At 37.9% G+C, this 24,405-nt stretch overlaps 1 protein-coding gene across 6 annotated transcripts in view; it reads right to left on the reverse strand.

Moving 5' to 3' along the window:
* The window catches only part of ACTR3B (actin related protein 3B), a 71,435-nt gene that overhangs the window by 23,851 nt on the left and 23,179 nt on the right, over window positions 1-24,405 (reverse strand). For 5 of the 6 annotated variants that reach the window (XR_006738119.1, XR_006738118.1, XM_045564254.1 and 2 more), the window contains 4 exons: window positions 10,283-10,407; window positions 9,224-9,334; window positions 2,844-2,939; window positions 1,541-1,648 (listed from right to left, as the gene is read on the reverse strand). Coding sequence is in view for 4 of the 6 variants with exons in the window: in XM_045564254.1 (XP_045420210.1) it covers window positions 1,541-1,648; window positions 2,844-2,939; window positions 9,224-9,334; window positions 10,283-10,407 (440 nt within the window). In the remaining 2 variants the exon portion in view is untranslated. The remainder of the gene's footprint in view (window positions 1-1,540; window positions 1,649-2,843; window positions 2,940-9,223; window positions 9,335-10,282; window positions 10,408-24,405) is intronic. The other variant, XM_045564256.1, reaches the window with a different exon arrangement.

Below are 24,405 nucleotides of genomic sequence, written 5' to 3' on the forward strand. Positions count from 1 at the left end.
GTGTATGTATACATGTTTGTGTCAAAGACAAAGAGCCTGGAAGGCTATACAAATAAAAGCATAATGTGGCTCTCTGGGTGAGTTTATAGGTAATTTTATTTTCTTCTTCACATTTTTCTATTTTATCCAAATTTTCAAAAAATACGTAATTTTTGTAATTGGGGGAAAAATCTGAACTAAGATACAGTTAAAAATTTTAAAAAACAACTCTGTGGACCTGAACACCATGTAAAATATGTTTTGTTTCCTTTTCCTAAATCAGATATACGAAATAGGCCAAGAACCAAAGGGAAGCAACCCCAGGTGCCCACAGCACCTGACCTCTGCGAAAGCCAGAGGCCTAAACTCTCAGTAAGTGTCACAACCAAGGGCACTAGCACTTCTCAGCAATCCACAGAAAGGAGCAATCTCAGACCGGCTTGAAGGGGGCTCGAGCCTGGAGCACACGGCACAGGGAGAGGCGCCCCTCCTCCTCCAACCCAAAGGCCACACTGGCAGGAGCACAAGCGGGCAGGGAATTTGGCTTTTTTTCTCCCTTACTGTAGGCACATCAATCATTAAGCCTTTCCACTGCAGTAATTTCTGACCTTTAAAGAATTAAAAGCATTAGTATATTAGTACATCATTCCTTCAACTTCTTGCAATAAAATGGTGACCATTTTTTCAATTAAAGTGAATGAATGGTTTTTAAAAATTCTAATTTGCATTTTTTAAAAGTGTATACATACACACACCCATATACGCAGAAAACATACTTATAACATACATAAATAACTAGCTCCGGTGGTTACTGAGGAGAGGATGTGACAGAAGGAAGATGAGGAGGAGTCTAACTTTCCCCTGGATACCCTCTTCAGATGGTTCCAGTTAATTTTCGAAAAATTAATTTTAAATAATTCTTTTAAATAGTCCATTGGTGCAAAAGAAAAATATAGTGATCTCTTGAAACCTGAATTAGGAATCATTTCTCTAATATTTTGAAAATTAAAACCAAAAAGTGATATTGCAGAACCTTCTGCAATCCAAAATGTATGATCTCTCCTTCTTGGCTTTTAAATAAATTTAAAAAACAAGAAGCAATTTCTCTAAAGCATGAGCCAATTAAAGCCATTCACATCTTTTCACAGAACACAGACACAATCCTTCAAATGGTCATGCACTGCACCTACGAATCAGACATCCAGAATGACTTCTGCCTCCCAGCATTTCAGCATTATAAGCCAGGAAGGTGTCCTGTTGACATGATACCCACAGGAACCAGGCAGAGGCCCTGGGGATCCCAAACAGCCACTGACATCCTGACTGTAGAAATTTGCCACTGTGAATTCAAAATTGCCAAAGCCGTAAATACTGGTCATGTTTTTTATTCTTTTTCATGTGCCTGGGTTTTTAAAACTCTTGTCACATTTTCTAAGTACAACTATCACTTAAAAAGTAGTATTTTAATTGCAGAAGGGTGTTTTTATCATTTTTTCTTTACCTCAAATCAGGTGTTAAATATAATAATAATGTAGTTAAAACTATTCACTATTCTGCTTACCACTGGGATCACGTGGGTAACTCCATCGCCACTGTCAATGACTATCCCTGTTAACGTACGCTCGCCAACTTGTCGGGATGTCCAAGATGCTGCTAAGGCCAGCACTGCCTGGAGAAAAGACATGTTAACCACTTGCACACGGGGAGCATTTTCTAAAGCATTCTGCCTGCTTGTGCTCAAGTTCAATCAACAAACTCTCTTTTACTTAGTAAGTCTAACTCTTTCCTTTCCCTATCTATCCTTCATATACCTCTACCCCCAAAATTTCATGTCCAATTTGGAAAACTAACATGAAAATTTTGTGTACTTAAAACTCTAGGAGTCAAGTTTCCCATGAAGTTTTACAAAGAAAAGCCAACAAGAAAGGAATTTCATTCTAGAGTCAGAAGATTTTAATTTTTAATTCCCTGGCTTCCAATGTGGGGCCACAGATTGGCTACAGTAAAATCACCTGTGGAGTCTTTAAAAATACACATTACTAGGCGTCACACCCAGAAATTCTAATATGGCAGGTACAGGACAGTTTCTTACTCGGGGCAATTTTGGCCCTCGGGACATCTGGCAATGTCTGGCACCATTTTTCACTGTCGGGGAAGGGAGGCTGGCGGTGGTGCCACTGCTTCTAGTGGGCAGAGGCCAGAGATGCTGCTGAACACCCTGCAACGCACGGGACAGCCCCCATGACAAAGAATTGCCCAATCCAGCGCACTGAGGTTAGAACATCTGGGAAACACCCATCTCATTTGTTCCCAAAAAATTTCAGTCAACTCTCTTATATAAGATGGCAAATAATAACCAAAAGCAACCAAAAAACCTCACATGAAGAACAGGTAGGTTCAGAAGAAGTTCTGCAAGCACATGGAACCGCAGGGTCCCTCAGAACCAAGAGAGTACACTGGGACTAGTAAGAGCCCAAAATCAAAACGGCAAAACCCTCTAAAGATATTTATTTTGTTTTTCTGTTCAGAAGTAAATAAAAAATGCCAGAAGGAGGACCACATCTATACCTCTGGCTTGTCACCCTGAGAAAAATATGTTAGACTTTAATGCAGGTAAAAAGACAGAGCCAGACAAGACAAACTCTATACCAATAATACAAATATAAAAATATAAGTCATGGAACATGTTCTCTACAGTCTTTTAGTTCAAATCTGAATGGCACATGTATGGTGAGGGACTAGAAAAGGAAGAACAGCACAATCTTATAACATAGAACCTTTGGAATTACCATTTCTTTCACTACTTGATAACTAAAGTTCTTTGGGAATCATAAAAAAAACAAACAAAAAAACTTTGTTTTTACCTGAACTGCAATGTAGAGTCCTGGTACATTAAATGATTCAAACATAATTTCTGCAAGATATTCTCTATTTTCTGGTGTATTCAGTGGAGGTTCTGTCTATAAGAAAACATTCATCATATTTAGTGTTTGCCAAAATTTCACGTAATTACATCAGAACCATAAAAAGGTTAGCCTGAAAGTATGTTAGCTAGGATATTATTATACAACTCCCAAATTCTACAGATAGAGGATGCCCAAAGTGATCGATTAAAGAAATATGGCTGTTGGTCTTAAAAGCTTTAGGATGGCAGAGTAAAGATTTCTGAAGGCTTCTGCCCTTATTACCTACCCCAAACAAGAACATGTTACAAAAAAGGACACACTATCTTCAATAACATAATACCTAAATATCCTGAAACTAAATATCCCTGAAGCTAGTTGCCAAGGGCAGTGAAAATGCAACCAAGATGAGTGAGGACACCAAAGCACTACAGATCTCAGGCAAATGAGCACAGCCCCCAGGGGAGAGCCAAAGGAGCAGCAAGCCCTTGCCTGGAGCAGGCTCAGTTTGAGGAGAGCTGCCAAAGCCTTCTAACCCACCTGACACCAGAGCGGCAGGGAGGCAAGGGGAGGCCACACATCTTTACAATCCAGATGCAAGACAGGGAAGTCCAAGGTAGAAGCCTAGTTTCTCCCAGACACTACCCTGGACCTCCCCAACCTACACGCACACACATTGCTAGTACAGGAAAAAATCCCCTCATTCAAAGATGAGTAAAGAGCACAAACAAACCAGCCAGCGATCATTTAAAAATACTAAAAGAAAAAGAGAAGAGAGAGAGAAAAGCAATAGAAAAAACAAATTGCAGACAAAAAAAAACATACCAAGAAAAATATAAAAACAAAGCAGATGAAAATTTCCAAGACTTTCCAAAGACATTTCTGAGAATCCAAATATCTATTTTAAAACAATAACCATTATCAAACAGAAGAAAATGATAGGATATAGAAACATAAAAATAAATAAACCTGCTTTTTTTCATTCAGCAATATGCGGCAAACTTTTTTCCATGTCAACAAACATGGAGCTATATCTCCATATAAAGCTGTAAAACAAAAAAAAAAAGAAGAAGAAAATTCTCTGGACCTTCTGGCAAAAAGTCCACATCACCCATTATTATGCCTGAATGGTCCCCCACCATCACCAAAATTCACATATTGAAGCTCTAATCCCCAATGTGACTATATTTGGAGACAGGGCCTTTAAAAAGGTAATTAAGGTGAAATGAGGTCACAAGCGTGGAGGTGTGGAGCCCTAATTCTACAGGACTGGAGGCCTTCTAGGAGGAAGAGACACAGGAAATCAATCTCTCTCTCTGGCCAAACATCCGTCATACAGCAGCATGCCGTACCGTCTGGTTAAGAGTTCTGAAGTCAAATAGGCTGGGGTCAATTCCCAGCCTTTTATGTTACTATTAATAAATTTGGTAAGTTATTTCATCTCTCCCTGTGTTTCCTCATCAGTAAAGCGTTAGTAATTAGTACCTAGCTCAGAGAGTTAGAAAGATTAAAGGCAGCCTAATATAACATGTTCAGAGCAGTACCCAGCACACAGATATGCTCAATGGAAGTGATTATTACTAAAATTATAAGTATAAAGGGGAAACTCACTTAGGAAAAGAAAAAGTCTCTCAGTTAAAACCAAAAAACAGGCCAGGTGCGGTGGCTCATGCCTGTAATCCTAGCACTCTGGGAGGCCGAGGCGGGAAGATAGCTTGAGGTCAGGAGTTTGAGACCAGCCTGAACAAGGGTGAGACCCCATCTCTACTAAAAATAGAAAGAAATTAGCTGGACCACTAAAAATATATAGAAAAAATTGGCCAGGCATAGTGGTACATGCCTATAGTCCCAGCTTCTCGGGAGGCTGAGGCAGGAGGACCGCTTGAGCCCAGGACTTTGAGGTTGCTGTGAGCTAGGATGACGCCATGGCACTCTAGCCTGGGCAACAGAGCCAGACTCTCTCCCAAAGAAAAGAAAAAAAACAACAAAATAAAATCAAATTGTATTCTGGGGTAAGATGCTTCTAAAATGAAGTGGCTCAGAAAGGTTAAAAGTCAGCATTGTCTGTCAGTATTAGAAGATTATAAACAACCTAAATTACACTACGGAGCTAATTAAATCAATTATGCTACATCCAAAAAATAAATACCTTCCAGTGGGAGTTGGTATTGAATGGGTACAGAGTTTCAGTTTGGGAAGAAACAAAAGTTTCTGAGGACAGACGGTGGTAACGGTTGGACATAAAGTGAATGTACTTAATGTCACGAAACTTTGCATTCAGAAACTATTAAAATGGTAAATTTTGTTATGTGTATTTTACAATAAAAAAATTAAGTAAAATGTTTATAGGTATCATAGCAATAAGTAATAAAATATTGATTGATACACAAAAGAGCACAGGGCATGAACAGGCAACTCACAAAAGAGGAAATACAACTACGTGTGAAAAAATGTATGAGGTCAAAGTTATTAAAAATGCAAGCTAAAAACATAAGGTGGGCAGGTGCGGGACTCACACCTGTAAGTAATCCTAGCACTCTGGGAGGCCGAGGTGGGAGAATCGCTTGAGATCAGGAGTTCAAGACCAGCCTGAGCAAGGGCGAGACCCGTCTCTACAAAAAATAAAAAAATTAGCCAGTTGCAATGGCACGTGCCTGTAGTCCCAGCTACTCAGGAGGCTGAGGCAGGAGGATCACTTGAGCCCAGGAGTTTGAAGTTGCTGTGAGCTATGAAGACGCCACTGCCCTCTAGCCAGGGCAACACAGTGAGACTCTGTCTCAAAAAAAAAAAAAAAAAAAAAGTTTTTTCACAAAGCTGTAACCTGAGCTATAACCAAGGATGGAGTATTTTATTTTTGGTAATCAGTTAACTTTTAATCAATAATCAACATGTAAATGCTACTGACTCCTAAATCAACATCTGCACCCTGAGCTGGTTCCTTCCAGGCTTCTTTACCTGTGCAGCAGTTACCCTTAGACTGCAGTTTATACAAACTAAACTCTTCTTCTTCATCCGCCCTCAAGTGAGTTTCTTCCAACGTTTCGCATCTCAACCAATCACACTACCATCTATGCACTGCCCAACCTAAAAATCTGCATCATCCTAGATTCCCCTTGTGCTAATTCTAACTACTAAGATGCATCAATTCTACCTCCTGTGTATCTCTGCTACCTATATATAACTCATCCTAACCAACCGTACATGCTTCAAAAAATGACAGCATACCAGCCTGTGAGGGTACAAGCAAGAACAATGAGGCCAAATATGAGAGCAGAATAAATAACTACATGAATAATCCAAAAACTCTGCCCCCCCCTTCTACTCTATGAGTACTGGCTCCCTGGGTCTGATGTCTTTCAGGTGATCTCAACTTCAACCTACATACTCTCAAAGCGTGAGCATATTGCTGGACTGAGGATAATTTCTAATAAACGCAGTGTGCTTTTTATACACTGTATTGTACCCCTAAATATAAGTCAACTACCTCAGCTGGTGCAGAAGAAAATTCCTCCACGCTGAAGGAAAATTCGTTTTCTTCACTTACTGAGAGCTATAACAGTTAGTCTCTTACACCTGCCTTCCTGAGAGACTTCCGTGGGTAGTTTTGACTATAAATTTCCCCTTACCACTATTTTAAGAACCTTACAAAAGACATTATCTCCCTTATATTGACTCCTCCCATCCCCACTGCCACACCCTTCCTGGAGGCCCCCTTCATCTCACGCTGTCTCAGCACCAAGACCCTGTCTGTGCCAGTCACATCTGCCCAGGCGTTCTCTCTAAAACACGAACCTGTTCGCATGGCTCCACCCTCACCATGCAGTGGCCAGCCAGTGTCTTCCTCTCTCCCACCTCTCACTCGGCCCTCAGCTCATGCTAACCTAGTCAGGTCCTCAAAGTCCCCAGGCCCTCTCATTGCTGGTCATTTGCATGTGCTGCTTCCTTGTTCTCGAATGATTTATATCAAAGAGTTTGAAAACCTCTTCTGAAGTTATAATTCAATTTCCACTGAAAAGCACCGCATCTCTTTAAAATATACAATTCCGTTTTGAACTTGGAGCAATTCAGTACTAGAGAAGAGTCTGATTTCCATTTGCCACCTGCTCAATTCACACAACCTGTATGAGTCTCTGAACCTCCCTGAAAAAACTCAGTGGTAATGAGCTCATGCTCACACTATATGTTCAGATAATTCTGTGAGCTCCTAATGGACCCATTATTTGGGCCTCTTAGACTCACTTAAACCAAGAAGCTTTGACCTGATATTACAGTTCAGTAAATGTCTTCAATTCACTTCTATGGCTTTGCCATAACTACACCTGTTTCACTCCCCTTTATTCCATCAACAGACAATTAAGGACATGAACCTGAAGGAAGCTGACCATTCTCCTCACCTCCTTAACTACATCACGCAACAAACTGACTTGCAGAATTCAAAGCACAATACGTGTAATACAGTATTTCCTTATCTTTCTAATAATAAACTTGATTATTTCTGAACATTCATTGTAGGTACTTATTTTTAGGAAATGGCCTTTTCCATGTTCACACCAAACACCTCCAATTCCTTCCTGACAAGTGGTTTTATTTTACTAGCTTATAGATGCCAACTAAATCAGATAAAAAGAAAATTCTTTTAGTAAAAGCTTCCTGTGAGCTCTGTCCTGGTGGTCTGTGTTTGCTCCACAGGCCTAAGATTAGATGTCCCTCTAAGTGAAGCAAGAGGAACTCTTGGCACAGTGAGCTGAAGCACAAAGAAGGAAGCAGGTGGGCACAGCACCTGGTCCTAAAATCCTATTCAACAGGTAGTTATGTGATATGCTACTAAAGGAAAAACACCAAATCTGACAGGTGGGAATCTGTGATTTGTCTTGGCTGTAAAGACAAAGCCACTTCATATACACTGTCAGCTTCTTGGCTCTAAACCACTGTGGATGCACAGGAGAGAAAACACACCGAGCGGTCCGTAACACACAGAAGCCATACTTCACAATTCCAGCTGTGACAATGCAGCAGGGGAAGATCAGAGCACTTTCAAAGACTTGCTTTATAGAAGTTAACATACAGATTCCATTAACTGTTAGCCTTGTAGTTAACATATTTCTTATACCAGATAATTCAAAAGAACACTTCATATTCTAACATTAGAAAAATTATATAATTGGATCTGGGACCATTTAACAATGTACTTGCATAGGAAAAAATCCAAAGCTAAATTATATAGATTTTAATATGCAGCACATGTTACATGAAATTGCTCTCTATAAAGCATTTTGTACATGCAATTAATTTTAACTTAAAAAGAACATTTCATGGAAGAAAACATGTAATGTGAAGTTGAACAATTAGAATAGATCCCATTAACCAAGAGATAGTTCTCATTTCTCCATAATGCTTAAGTGTGTTTGAACAAGATCAATTAAGTACCATAATCAGGGCCCATAACTCAGCTCAATTTTATTTTACAGTAACATTTAAACCCTAGGAAAAAATAACATTTTGACCCAGTGTCCTCTGCTCTGTGGCAATAATCACAGTTACCTAGCTACTTCTCAAGGATATTGAAGTACATAGTTGGTTTCCTACCCAAATCCATTCCTCCTTCCACTGGCCTTGCTGTTGGAGGCCTGTTTAGGTACTTACCTTCCTCCCAGGGTCCAGGTGATCAGACACAGTCCCCTCTTCCCCAGCCCCAGGGAGAGAATCTTGATTAATTTAAACCAGTCAAGGTAATTCCATTCCTGTTGCTAGTGACCAGGTTAGGTATGGGTAGATACAGTAGATATGCTGGGAAGGTTTCTGGGAAAGGGTTTCTAAATTCGTCAAAAGTGATGTGCAAGGAAAACCTTCTCTTCTACTTCTGTATGGAAATATCCAAAGAGGTGATATAGGAACTTTGGCAGCCACTCTGGGGCCTGCAGGGAACCAACAGAAGAGGCCAAGCTAAGACTCTAGGCTGCATCCCTGATTCCATCACCGAGCTGCTGAAGTAACCAGCCCTGGAACCACCTAACCTTGGTCTTCCTGTTGTGTGAGAGAATAAGCCCCTTTTATTCTGGACATTTTTATTGAGCTTTCTATATTTGCAAAAAGGTATTCTGATTCATGCATATCTGTTCAAGGAATTAAAAACTCCCTTAGGGAAGAATATCTTGAGTTTAAAATCTAAACAATTTGGAGACAGCAGCCCACAACAGAATACTTTGTGGGCTGTGCTTTTCCCAGGCACGTCCTCAGAATCTTGCCTTAATAAACCTCAATTGAGTACAGAAAATAAATAAATAAAATCTAAGCAATTTGAAACTTACAGGAATATATCCCTCTTAGTTCCAGTTACTCACCATTAAAAAATAATGGTCCTCAGGTTCAGCTCGAAGATATTTAAAAACCACTTGCTCCATAAACCTTTCCATAAGATCCCAGTCTTCAATGATTCCATGTCGTATTGGCCACTGAAGCAAAAGAAAGCAAAATGTGTCAAGCTTCAGTCCACGACAATAGGAGCAACAGCTTAACAGCAGAGGCACAGAGGAAACTTAGTGTTATTAAAGAATGCAGTCTCCTTCTCCCTGAAGTCATTGTTAATTCATGTAAAGAAACATCTCAACAAACGGGGGACAGATGTGAAAGTGCAGCTAATCTACCATACAACTGAATATGGAGCTTTTGTTTGTTTGTTTGTTTGTGAAACAGAGTCTCGCTCTGTTGCCCAGGCTAGAGTGCCGTGGCATCAGCCCAGCTCACAGCAACCTCGAACTCCTGGGCTCAAGCGATCCTACTGCCTCAGCCTCCCAAGTAGCTGGGACTACAGGTATGCACCACCATGCCCAGCTAATTTTTTCTATATATATTTTTAGTTGGCCAGATAATTTCTTTCTATTTTTAGTAGAGACGGGGTCTCGCTCTTGCTCAGGCTGGTCTCGAACTCCTGACCTTGAGTGATCCACCCGCCTCGGCCTCCCAGAGTGCTGGGATTACAGGCGTGAGCCACCGCACCCGGCCTGAATCTGGAGCTTTTGTTTTGCTCTTCAAGGAGAAAGGTTTACTTAAATAATGTTAGTGTTTCTTTTTAATTAATCAATCTGCAATTTTCCATATACGATAGCTTAATTAGTCAACCTGCAATTTTTCCAGAGCAGCAGATCATGCTTTCATGTGTGACCCAGTGTTACCTGAGCCAATTCTGCATTCCAGATTTTGTTAATTCACTTGATTCTCCACTCAAGAATACCCCTATTCAAAAACAATAACTACCACCACCTCCATTCAAACACAAGAATAAAAACACATTCCACAACTCATAAACACCGCTTGTAGATAATCCGCCACTTGGATTATTCATTTTACTGCTCTGTTCTTGGCTCAACACTTACAGAAGCAAATTTCTGTCAGAAGTTTACCTTCGTAGCATACGTAGGTTTATCAATAGCTTCATCCCCTATGAAAAAGTCAAGGTCATCAACTCCCCTCAACACTCTTCTTTGGGCTTGGTCAACTACTTTTGCTGACTCTCTGATGGCAATACCTTAAAAAAAAAAAAGATGCCCATCATTATCTGCATTTATTTAAATGATGAAGAAAAGATTATATCCCTACACATGTACAAGTAAATATTATCAGGATTCTATCCAGGACCAGGAATGCTCACAGAAAAGACACTGTCAATGCATACATAAAATAATACAGAAAAAAGTTATTCTGGTATTATTTTCAGTATAGTACAAAGGAATTTAGCTGGTCTGCTCTTATATTGACAGAAGCTACATTACTAAATTTCTCAGTTTTCATCTGGAAAAATCCCTCAAGATAGTAAGTGCAATGCCTACAGATTGATTATACATCAGCAGGTTCCAAATTTTAAAATACAAAGTACAAGGGGACAAAATTCTACACAATAGAAAAAAAGAGAATAAAATGAAAAATCATGTTTATGTCTTAAGTCATTTTAATAAAACTCTATATCAGATAGTTTTAAATGTATTTTTAGTCTAGTTATGGGGGAAAAAAACAAAAAAGCTGTGACTTCCCATTAAAAGGATAAACTAGGAAATTGTTGGCTAATATCTGTCGCAAAAAAGGACAATAATCAAACTGTATTATATAAGAATTTGAAATATTAATGGCTTTATAATATATTATTTTAATAAGAACTTAATCTTAAATATTTGGGAATATATATAGTAGTAAATTGTCATATCAAACTTTACTCCAGAATTTAACACCTAATAAAACATGGAAGGCCTCATAAAGATTCAATTTTCTGTTTAAATTTCTAACTCCTAGTCACACACTGAGTTTGTATTCATGTATCAGGTGTCTATGCAAACACTATCTCCTTCCTTGAAGCCTTCCTTAACAATCTGGTAGTTTCAGATGTATTTTGATGCTTCCACTGGCCTTTCTATATTTCCATTAAGGTATTTTTCAGAATGAATTATAATTATTTATGCTCAATCTATCAACTAGACTGTAGATTCCTTGAAGTCAGATAACAAATCTTCTACTGTTTCTCTAATGGCAGGCAGAGATTTCAATAACTATTAGTAATAATGAAAGCTTATATTTATCAAGTATTCTGCTAAGTGTTTCCTTTTGTACAGTATTTCATTTAATCCTCACAAAAGCTTATGAGGTAGGTACTATTATTTGCATTTTACAAAGTTGGAAGCTTAACAAACTATCAAAGTCACACAGCTTCTAAGAGAACCAGGACTTGCACCTAAGCAGGCTACAGTCATTAAAGAAATATTTGGTAAATATTCTACTCCACTAAAATACTTATTGTAGATTTGAAAAATGTTCAAACCCTACCTAAATAATTTTAATATAAACCTAATTACATAAATATACTAATGGAATCTCATTACCCTTAATACATTTCTGATGAAACTATGGCTCTCTAGCACCAAAGTGCTAGAAATAATTTCTCTGAATTAAAACATCAAAATCCTTGTGATTTACTACCTAAAGTCATCTACAGATTCAATGTAATCTCTAAAAAAATACCAATGACGTTCTTCACAGAAATAGAGAAAAAAATCCTAAAATTCATATGTACCAACTATGTACTAAAGACCCCTTTGGCTATTTGCCAAAGTAACCTTGGACAAAAAGAACAAAGCTGGGCTGGGCACGGGGGTTCACGCCTGTAATCCTAGCCCTCTGGGAGGCCGAGGCTGGTGGATTGCTCGAGGTTAGGAGTTCGAGACCAGCCTGAGCGAGACTCTGTCTCTACTAAAAATAGAAATAAAAATTATCTGGACAACTAAAAATATATAGAAAAAATTAGCCGGGCATGGTGGCACATGCCTGTAGTCCCAGCTACTCGGGAGGCTGAGGCAGTAGGGTCGCTTAAGCCCAGGAGTTTGAGGTTGCTGTGAGCTAGGCTGACGCCACGGCACTCACTCTAGCCCGGGCAACAAAGTGAGACTCTGTTTCAAAAAAAAAAGAACAAAGCTGGAGCTATCACACCATCTGATTTCAAAGTATCCAAAGCTACAGTAATCAAAACAGCATGGTACTGGCATAAAAACAGACACATAGACCAACGAAACAGAATAGAGAACCCTGAAATAAACCCGAACATTTACAGCTAACTGATTTTCTACAAAGATCCCAAGAACATATCCTGGAGCAAGGACAGTTTCTTCAATAAATGGTTTTGGTTAAACTGGATATCCACAGGCTGAAGAATGAAATTAGACCCTTATCTCTTGCCATATGCTAAAATTAATTCAAAATTGATTAAAGACATTAATTTAAGGCCCAAAACTATGAAACTACTAGAAGAAAACATAGGGGAAATAGCCTGGTATGGTGGTAACTGCCTGTAGTCCCAGCTACTTGGGAGGCCAAGGCAGGAGAATCACTTGAGCCCAGGAATTCAACGCTGTAGTGAGGTATGGTTGACCCAGGCACCGCACTCCAGCCTGGGTGAAAGAACAAGACCCTGTCTCTTAAGAAAAAAAAAAAAAGAAACAAACAAACAAAACACAGAGGAAACACTTCATGACATTGGTCTAGGCAAGGATTTTTTTGGCTAAGACCTCAAAAGCAAAGGCATCAAAAGAAAATATAGACAAAAGAGATTACATCAAACTAAAAAGCTTTTGTACAGCAAAGAAAACAATCAACAGAGTGATAAGACAACCTACAGAATGGGAGAAAATATCTGCAAACTGTACAGTTGTTAAAGGATTAATATCCAAAATATATAAGGAACTCAAACCAACAGCAAAAAACAAGTAACCTGAGCAGAAAATTGGCAAAAGACCTGAGTATGCTTTTCTCTAAAGACGACATACAAATGGCCAACAGGTATACGAAAAATATTCAACATTACTAATCATGAGGGAAATGCAAATCAAAACCACAATGCAGTATCACCTCACCCCAATGAGAATGGCAATTATCAAAAAGACAAAAGACAATACGTGTTGGCAAGGATGTGAGAAAAGAGAACCTTTATACAAATGTTGGTGGGAATGTAAATTAGTACAGCCATTATGGAAAACAGTATGGAAGTTCCTCAAAAAATTACAAACAGAACTACCATACAATCCAGCAATCCCATTACTGGGTATATATCCAAAGGCAATGAAATCAGTATGTTAAAGAGACATCTACATTCCCATGTTTACTGCAGTACTATTTACAATAGCCAAGATATGGAATCAATCCCAGTGTTCATTAACAGATGAATGAATAAAGAAAATGTAGTTTATACACACAATGGAATATCATTCAGCCACTAAAAAAAGGAAATTCTGTCATTTGCTGCAACATGGAAGAATCTGGAGGACATTATGTTAAATGAAACAAGCCAGGCACAGAAACATAAATACCACATGATCTCATTCATACCTGGAATCTAAAATTATTGATCTCATAGAGGTAGAGAGTAGAATGATGGTTACCAAAGGCTAGAGTGGGAGGATGGGGAAATGCTGGTCAAAGACACATAATCACAGTTAGATAGGAAGAATAAATTTCAAGAGATCCATTGTACAGCAAGGTGACTATAGTTAATGATGACATATTCTTAAAAAATGTCAAGAGTAGATGTCATATGCTTTCACCACAAAAATAACTATGTGAGGAAATACATTTGTTAATTAGCTACAATAAACCATTCCACAATGTATACATATTTCAAAACATTATATTATACATAAAAACATAAAATGTTACCTGTCAATTTAAAAAATCAAAAGTAAAAAGTAAAAAAAAAAAAATCCTTGTGACTGAATTTCAGAGGTGGGTAAATGATGTTTCTCATATGACCTAATTCAACTCCTTCAAATAGTCCAGCAAACTTAATTTTTCTACGTGGGAGGAGCACACAGACTTTGAAGTTACACAAACCAGGTTTGAACACTGGGCTCAGCACTCACTAGCCAGCTGACCTGAGGAAAGTTACTACTGAGCCTCAGTATTCTCACCTCTAAAATACACATACCACCAACTACCTGGCAGGGTTGTGAGGAATAAATGGTATAATGTTTACAAAGTGCTTAGAAGAGACCTACTACAGAATAATATTATCTATACTAAATTGGAAATCAAAAATGTGACTGGCTGAACACTTAAAAGGTACCTAGATACAACCATTCTGGAGAGGAACTGGGAAATATTATAAAAATGTGTTTATCCTGCAATTCCACTTCTAGAAATTCATTCTAAAGAAATAATCAGAAAGTAAATAAAGGTATATATATTCAAGGATATTCTTTGTAGAACTAATTGTAACAGCAGCAAATGAGGGGCAGGGAAATTATAATAACTGGCCTGAAATCAGAGACCAGGCAGATAAATTATAACCAATCCTTAAAAGGAGTTCCTAAGTCCCCTTTCAGAATGATGTGCACAGTATGACTCCATTTCGGTAAATTTACAGAGTTACATGTGTATATTTAATGTAAATTCATGGAAATAAGATGGCTAACCAAGAGATTAACAATGGTTACCCCTGGGTGGTAGAATTACAGGTAGAATTTTTGCTTTCTTCTACTAAGCATGTTGGTTTTTCAACTATGAAAAAAAAAAAAGCCAAAGAAACAAAATAAAACTGAAAGCTATTCTTTTGTTTGTGAGCTAAAGCATTCATTCTATTACCTCTCAAATTCATTTACCCTTAAAACATCATTTTCAAATGAAAAGCTTTGAAGGTAGTAAGTCAGGCTGAAGAATTTTCTTAAACAGAAGCTATTAAGTTAGCTATAAATTTATCTTAAAATTTATTCTAAAACAAATTAGTAAACATTTACAATGATTTCTAAAAATAGATTATCTAGACTCTAATTTATTACAAATGAAGAATAACAACAAAGCTATATGAGTAATTTGAGGTCTTTTTCTTAGAAAGGCATCTTGAAATAACAGGCTGAAAGATGAAAAAGATACAGGGTAGAAATCACTTTGTCCACCTCCTTTTATCACTCTGTTCTTATTCACATTTCTCACTCTGCCCACCTCCATTTCTCACTTCATTGCCACATTTAAAGTCTTGAAGCTTCTGAGTTATAAAAGGTGGTACAATCTAAAGCAGGGGTCCCCAATACTTTTGGTGCCAGGGACCGGTTTCATGGAAGACAATGTTTCCATGGATGTGGACGGGGGCAGTGGCAGCGGGACCAGCGGAGCTCAGGCAGGGAAGCAGCTGTAAATACAGAAGCTTCACTGGCTGGCCCACAGCTCACCTCCTGCTGTGTGGCCCCACCTGCTTCCTAAGTTTCATGGAAGACAATTTTTCCACAGACCTAGGGGGTCAGGGGTGCTGGAGCTCTGCAGCCCAGGGGGTTGGGAACTGCAGATCTAAGGGACAGACTTCTGCAGAACTGAAGAAAGCAAGAGTGAAGTAGAAATGCTGGTGACTGAGCTAGAGAGAACCTGGAATGAGAAATGGTGAGAATGCCTGAGGCCTTGAGGCTGAGAATAAGCGAGAAAAGTCCAGTGGGCCACAAATGACTGAGGTGATCTGTAGATACAAATAAAACCCATCTCTGAAAACTGACCATCCCATTCAGTGGCACAGACTGACACCACACAGAACCATCTGATCCACAAGTTAGGTATTCCAAAGGGCCACTGGCAAGATGGCTTACAGCAGACCTCAAAAGTCCTCACACAATCTGCCAGTACAAGTGACAGATTCTATCCCCTGGACAAGATCAAACTTAATTATGCATGAATTTAGAATTAAACTGTCAAGTCACTATAAAAGATTATGAAGACAAAGACAAAACATTCTGCAATTCATGACATTATTCAAGTTTACCAAGAATTTGATAGCAATACATTTAACCAAAAGAAAAAGAAAAACCATCACCTTAAAGAAAAATGCTAAAGTTATCAAGAATGAAGCTATGACACTCAAAAATTTAAATGACAACAAAGTAAACCTTATCCTTCCCCAAAAGGCAAATCAATCTGACCCCAAATCATAGTAGATCTGTTTTGATGGCCCTTAAAAATGAAAATTTTAAAAACCCATAAAATATATTTCTTTTAACTATTATACAGGAAGCAAGTGAATCTGCAATAGAGTAAAAGTATATAGAGCTTATATTCAAAAATCTTTTTTCTATACCTATGGAAACCAAGATGTGGCCCAAACAGTTCTGAGGAACAAAATGGAGAAACATATCTGAGAGAGAAACCAATGTTTATCACAGGAAAATGGTCTGTGTCACCCCAGCAATCTTCAGCACACCACAGCATACTATAGACCCTGACTTCCACCCCCACCCAGCAGCAACATGGAGCTCCACCCCAAGTGAGCGTCAACAAATGCCAAAAGGAGAACCTGAACTTCTACCCCAAACTGGCAGTAATGAAAGGACATCATCCCTCCTTACCCTGCTGGAACAGTATCAGAAAAGACTAGCTAAAACACAAAATTAAAATAAGATCTGTTAATAGATTCTCATAACAAATCCCTAAAATGTCCAGGTTTCAGTAAAAAACTTTCACCATAGCAAGAACCAGGAACTTCTCAACTGAAATGAGAAAGGACAATGAACAAACAACAACCAAGATAACACAGATAATACAATTATTTAAAAAAAAAAAAAAAACCCTTCTAAAAACTACAGACCAAAAATTCTGAAAGCTTCCAAGAAAATTTCTCATCAGAAATCACGGAGCATAAAAGGAAGCGGTACAATATATTTGAAGTACTAAAAGAATTTTCCACCCAGAATTCTGTATTCAGCAAAAATATCCCTAGAGAATGAAGAGCAAATCAAGACATTTTCAAATGAAGGCAAAAATAACAGAATTTGTCACCAGCATATCTACTTTAAAAGAATGGCTAAAGGAAGTTCTCTAAAGAGAAGGGAAATAATGAAAGAAGAAATCTGGGAACAACAGAAAGAACGAACAAACAATGGAAAGAGCAAAAATATGGACAACAACAATTACTTTCTTTTCCTCTTGAGTTTTCTAAATTATGTTTGGCAGTTAAAGCAAAAATTATAACACTGATGTGAATCTCATGAGATTCAATGTATACAGAGGAAAGATTAAGACAGTTTTATTAGAATGGGGGTAAAAGGAGGTATGGTTTCTACATTTCACTCTAACTGATAAAATGTTGATACTAGTAGACTAAGAAAGATTTTATACATATTATATATATATATACACACACACACACACACATACATATATACATATTATATATATACACGACACAAAATATAATGGTTAGAACTATTTAGAAAGCTATACAATGAGGTGTACTCAAAAACACTACACACAGACAAACCAAAATGGCATTTTTAAAAATGCTCAAGTAACCCACAAGAGATAGCAAACAAAACAGAAATAAGAAACAAAAAGAATGAACAGTAAAAGCACATATAATTACAATAAATGTAAATGGTCTAAATACACCAATTAAAAGATACTGGCAAAGTAGATTAAAATATATGAATGAATTCTGCTGTCTATAAGAAACTCTCTTCAAATGTAATGATATACGTAAGTTGAAAGTTGAATGGTGGAAAAAGAGATTCCATGTAAACAGTAATCAAAAGAAAGCCAAGTGGCTACACTGCTATCAGAAAAAGTAGGCTTTAGAGCAAAGAAAATTAACCACTGAGATACACAGGGATATCACATAATGATAAAGGGTTAGTTCATCAAGAAGACAGCAATCTTAAATGTATATGCACCAGAGAACAAAGCTGCAAAATATGTGAAGCAAAACTGATGGGAGAAATACACAAATCCACAATTACAACTGTAGACTTCAATACCTCTCTCAACAATTGATAGAACAAATAGACAGAAAATAAGCAAGGATATAGAAGAACTCAACAATATCATCAACCTATTGGATCTAATTGACATTTTTATACAACACTACCAAACAAGAGCAATATTCATGTTTTCAAATACCTATGGAACTTGTACCAAAATAAACACTGTCCTGGGCCATAAAACAAACCTCAACAAATTTTAAAGAATTTAAGTCATAAAGATTGTGCTTTCTGACTATAATAAAATTAACCCATAAACCAGTAACAGAAAGATAATGAGACAATCTCCTGAACAACAAACACTTGGAAATTAAACAACACAGTTCTAAATAATCCACAGGTCAAAAGGAGTCTCAGAGAAACTAAAAAATACATGGAGAGGATAAAATGAAAATATAGCAGCATATCAAAATATATGAGACACAGCTAAAGCAGTGTTAAGAGGGATAATAGCATTAAATTCTTCCATTAGAAAAGAAACAGTCTCAAATCAATAATGTAAGTTCCTACCTTATGAACTGTGAACTAAAATAAAATCCTGACCCCCTCTTGGCCAAAAGGGACCCCAGAGAAACCTTAAAACTGAATTCCCAGCCATGATGGAACAGGAGGTCAGACACGCTTCATTATACCCCCCTGGCTAACAGCTATCAGGCTTTCTTCCCTAAGGGCTAAACAGAAACCAATCTCATGATTACTCCCCACTTTTGGCAGTTTCAATATGACAACTGACCAGCATTCCTTCCTGATAAGAGAATGCCAACCATGGAGTGGTTCTGCCCAATCTACAAAGGCTGTGCAGAGAGGGCTTCTGTGTCCTCTGCTTCACCTTTTGACATCAGAGGGCTGAAAATTCCACCCTCAGTTCGTGTTAAGGCTGCCATTTTCCAAACATGGATTCCATGAAGGGACATGAAGCTCAATTGCACATATGCATGTTTCTCCTTTCATAGATATTCATAACTCCTCATATAGCTTATTAACTATGTATATTCAGCCACCCCATTCAGCATAAATTCTTGTTCCCTATAGCATACCCTCAAAGTACATGCTGTTGGCTTCTGCCTGAAGCTATTGCTTCCCAGCCTGCAAGATGGTCAGCCTGCAGCCTGCAACCCTTTATGAAAAACAAAACTCTCCAGCCAGGTGCGGTGGCCCAGACCTATAATCCCAGTACTTTGGGAGGTCAAGGCAGGAGTTCGAGACCAACCTGGGCATGTAGTAAGACCAGATCTCTATGATAAATTTTAAAAATTAGCTGGGCGTGGTAGTGCACACCTGTAGTTCTAGCTACTTGGGAGGCTGACGCCAGAAGATCAAGTGAACCAGGAGTTCAAGGTTGCAGTGATTGGCCACTGCACTACAGCCTGGGTGACAAAGCAAGACCCTGTCTCTTTAAAAAAAAAAAAAAAGGAAAAACACTAACAAGATTAAACTTAATAAAGTACAATGTAAAAGGTCTACAGTTAAAAAAAAATTGTATGAGTATAGAATGTGGGTAACCAGAAGAGACAGACTATTTTCCTAAATGCTAAAATGTCACGTGAAGCCAAAAAAAATCACCTGAGGACAATCTATGTAAGATTATCTATCAGGAAGACTGTATCTCAGGAAGAGTGTATCTAAGGATTTAAATATAGATATTTAAGAACACTCGCTACAGCAGTTGAGACACAACATTATTAATTTTTAAAATAAAAATATCCAATGTATTTTCAAAATACTGTTACATATTTTACTAAAGCTTCAAAGAATAAATAATTCCTAAGAAAACTGTTACAGGGAATAAAAAAAGAAAGCTGACAAATTTATTTTATGAAGCCAGGATAATCTTGATACACAAACCAGATGAAAACAGTACAAGAAATGAAAATTACAGAGAAATCTTACTTTTCAATATTGATGCAAAGATCCCAAATAAATATTTGCAATTACAGTTCAGCATATACTTCATATTTCATAACCAAGTAAAGTTTATCCCCAAAATTAAATAACTGTTCAGTATTTGAAAATATATTAATGTAAGCCATCCTATTGAGAGCATAAATGTCCAAAACTGTATGATCATCTCAATAAAGAAAAAGCCTTAAATAAATGTCAACACCCATTCATGATTTAGAAAAGAAAAAAAAAATACGATTAACCTAGGAATGGAAGAGCACTGTTTTCATTTGAAAAAGCATTTCCCCAAAAACCTATACAGCAATCACTAAACACTAAAATCTCATTGTCTTAAAAGTCAGAAAGAAAAAAGCATTTGCCATCTCCAGTTCTAGTCACTATCTTAGCAGAAGTTCCAGCTAGCACACCACCACCAAGAAAAGGAACATGAAGTATTAGAATTAGAAGAAACAAAATAACCATTATTTGTAGGTGATACAATAGTCTGCATAGAAAACTTAACATAATTTACAGACTAATAGAACAAATAAGAAAGGTCAGAAAGGTTGTTGGATTCAAAAACAACCTATAAACCTCAGCAGCATTCCTATATGCTGGCAATGACTAATTAGAAAATGTAATTTTTTAAAAAAAATTTGACAATAGCAACAAAAACATAAAAGTACCTACAAATAAATCTAGCAAAAGCTGTGTAAAAGCTTTTTAAGGAACATTATAGGCCAGGCACAGTGGCTAACACCTGTAATCCCAGAACTTTGGGAAGCTGAGCTGGGAGGATCACTTGAGCCCAGGAGTTGCAGTTACAGTGAACTATGATGCACCACTGCACTCTAGTCTGGGTGACAGAGTGAGACCTCGTCTCACAAAAAAAAAAAAAAAAAAAGAGGCCAGGCGAGGTGGCTCATGCCTGTAATCCCAGCATGGAAGCCAAGGCAGGAAGATGGATTGAGGTGAGGAGTTCAAGACCAATCAGAGTAAGACCCAGACATCGTGTCTACTAAAAATAGAAAAATTAGCTGGGCGAGGTGGTGCCAGCTACTCAGGAGGCTGAGGCAGGAGGATCGCTTGAGCCGAGGCATTTGAGGTTGTGGTGAGCTATGTGATGTCACTGTATTCTAGCCCAGGCAACAGAGCGAAACCTTGTCTCCAAAAAAAAAAAAAGAGAGAGAGAGAGAGAAAAGAGTATTATGAAACACTACTGAAAAACACAAGAGGCATTAATAAACAATAAAACACATATACTAGATTCACAGATAAAAACATTCAATCATGGATATTCAAGGATAGGAATACTCAATTCCTGTCCATAAATGTCAAATCCAAATTTGATGTCAAATTTTTCCCAAATTAATCTATAAATAATGTGTCTCTAATCAAAACTCCATCATAATTTTTCATGGAACTTAAAGCTAATTCTAAAATTGATAGCAAAGAGTAAAGGCCAAAGCTTCCCTGAGAAAAAAAAAATGAAGAGGAACTGGACCTATGAGATAAAGACATATGATAAGGTAACAGTATTTAACACTGCAAAACTGGAACAGAGATAGATAAACATATCAATAAAACAAAACAGAGAGACCAAAAATATTCCCAGGCATATGTGATACCTCAATATGATTAAAGAAGCATGTCAAATTGGAATGTACTCTTCAGTACAACTGGCCTTCCACTTACAAAACAAAAAAATTAGCTACCTCTTTCATACCATATTCAACAAAATAACTTAAAATTTTCTTAGCAGAAAATACAGAAATTCTTTATGACTTTGGAGTAGAAATGCATTTTTTTTAAATAGAAGCAAATTGTAAGAGGAAAAGACAAAAATTTTACTATATCAACATTTAAAATATGTAGATGATTAAGAAAATCATTTAAAAGTGTTATGGAATAAACGAAGATATCTGCAACAAATCAGTATTCAGCATATACAAAGAGTTCCTGTAACTCCCTAAAAGAGACAAAAATGCAGTAGAAAAATGGGCAAAGATATGAACAGGCAATGAAAGGTCCTCAACCTTACAAATAATCAGACAAATGTAAATTTTAAAATGAGCCATCGACCAGGCATGCAGTGGCTCATGTCTGTAATCCCAGCATTTGGGGAGGCCAAGGCGAGAGGACCACTTGAGGCCAGGAATTCAAGAGTAGCATGAGCAACAGAGTGAGACTCCATCCCTACAAAATATAAAAAAAATTAGCCAGGCATAGTGGCATGCACCTAAAGTTCCAGCTACTCGGAAGGCTGATGCAGAAGAACTTGAGCCCAGGAGTTTGAGGTTGCAGTGAGCTTTGATGAGGCCACTGTACTCCAGCTCTAGCAGCCAGGGCAACAGAATGAGAACTTATCTCAAAAAAAATAACCTTGGAGTTGAGGGAAAACTCATTTTTTTAAAAAATTAGCCATCATTTTACATTCATTATACTGGCAAAAATTTAAGTTTCACAATAACAACTGTTGTCAAGAATAAGCAGAAACAGTCATTCTCACACATTGCTGATGGGATATAAACCAGTTCAACCACCTGGAAAAGCAATTTGTCAATACCTAATAAAGATGAAGAGGTACACTCTATGATGAAACAATTCCATTTCTGATTATTTCCTCAGAGGAAACTAGCACATGTGCATAAGGAGATATTTATTGAACCATTTCGTATAATAAGAAATGTGGAAAATACCCAAATGAAAAAAAATTGTTATACATTCACATGTTTGAATTCTGATCTAGATCTGTGTGTGTGTGTGTATATATATGTTAAAAACATAATATTGAGGGTTTTTTTTAAGACAACGCATAAAGTTAGTTATAGTTTGATACCATTTTAGAAATGTTTAAACTCCTAAAACAATGCATCCTTATATAGGTAATGTAAGGATAAAACATGCACTGGAAACCTGCCAGAAAATACCCATCAGAGGAGGCAGAGGGCAAGGGAAGAGGGGAAAAAATAGGTGGGTAGTACTCTATAAAGGGTCATTTATTTACTCTGACACAAAGATGAAATAATGTTGACATGTTCATTCCAGGTGATAGGTCCATGGGTCATGGGTCTTCATTATGTTTTCTTTTGCCTTTTTTTTTCTAAAATCAAAATTTTAAGGCTTTATTTAATAACAATACAAAAACATCTCAGGGTTCAATCTCTATCTCCAGTCTAGATCTCTTCCCTGAGCATTAAACCTTTTACCCAGTTGCCTGTTGGACCAGCACACCTGAACTCTCCAAACACCAAACAGGTCTGAAAGGTACTGACTTTCTCTGACCCCTCCCTTCTCCTCCCTCATACTTCCTCTGCCTGAAGCAGTCAGATGACTCCCAATATCCTCAAACAACTTAATAACCAAAAAAAAAAAAAAGGGTAGGGAAAAACTTTCTTCAAACAATCAAGCAAATTCTGCCCAGAAGCTCTCACGGACCAGATACAAGCAGGGCTGCCCTGGAGCGCAGGGGCAGAGCTTGGCGCTCACTAGTCCAGGGGCCAGGCCTCTGATGGAGGCCCTCAGAAACATCTTGAAAATTCCTGGCATGTAAAATAAAAGTAAAATTCTTTAAGAGGAGTCTTCAAAGTCCTTCATTATCCAGCCCTTCTCCACGTTTCCAAACACACCTCCGGCTGCTCTGCTGGGAGCTGCAACCTCCCGTCCTGTTTCCCCACACCCCGTGGTGTTTCACCTCTGTGCCCAGCGAATCAGAAAGTCTTGCTCCAGCACTTACCACACAGCCGCACATTTGCACAAAAGCTCCACCTTTTCTCTTCTGATGTCACTTTAGCACATACGTAACCAGAAAAATGGTTCCACTCCCAGCACCAAGACAAGCAGTGGGCCAACTGCCCAAGGTAACCCAGGCCCTATGCCTACCCTACACCACCATCACTTCTGCCCGAGGACCTTCTGTGCCTTGCCTCCTGGGGCCTCTCTATCCTTTGCAACAAATTCAGCCAACAATGTAACTGTTCTTTTACTCCCACTTCTTTGACATCTTTATTATCTTTCTAGCTTCTGCCACTGCTAAGGTTCTGACAGCACCAGCCTGAGAGCTCTCCTGCCTTTTGAAAGTGAATGAAATCCTGCTAATAACTGTCTTCAATTCCCCTCTCTATTAATGATGACAGGTTAAATGGAGCATCCAACTGAATGCTTTAAATTGGCAGCACATTAAAGCAAAAGGTGTAAGGTCAGCCTTTTATAGGTGTTGCACTTAACAAGGTTAAAATCGAATTTTCTGCTTTGAAAAGTCAGGAAGTTCAATTTATCAACTCGGCATGGAATGATCAAGTTCTAGGGCATTCACATTAATAAAATTCACAAAATATCAATTCATTCTACAGAATGCCAATTGTTACAGACTGAACCAC

This window comes from Lemur catta, chromosome 11 (assembly GCF_020740605.2).
Source record: "Lemur catta isolate mLemCat1 chromosome 11, mLemCat1.pri, whole genome shotgun sequence".
Lineage (NCBI taxonomy): Eukaryota > Metazoa > Chordata > Mammalia > Primates > Lemuridae > Lemur > Lemur catta.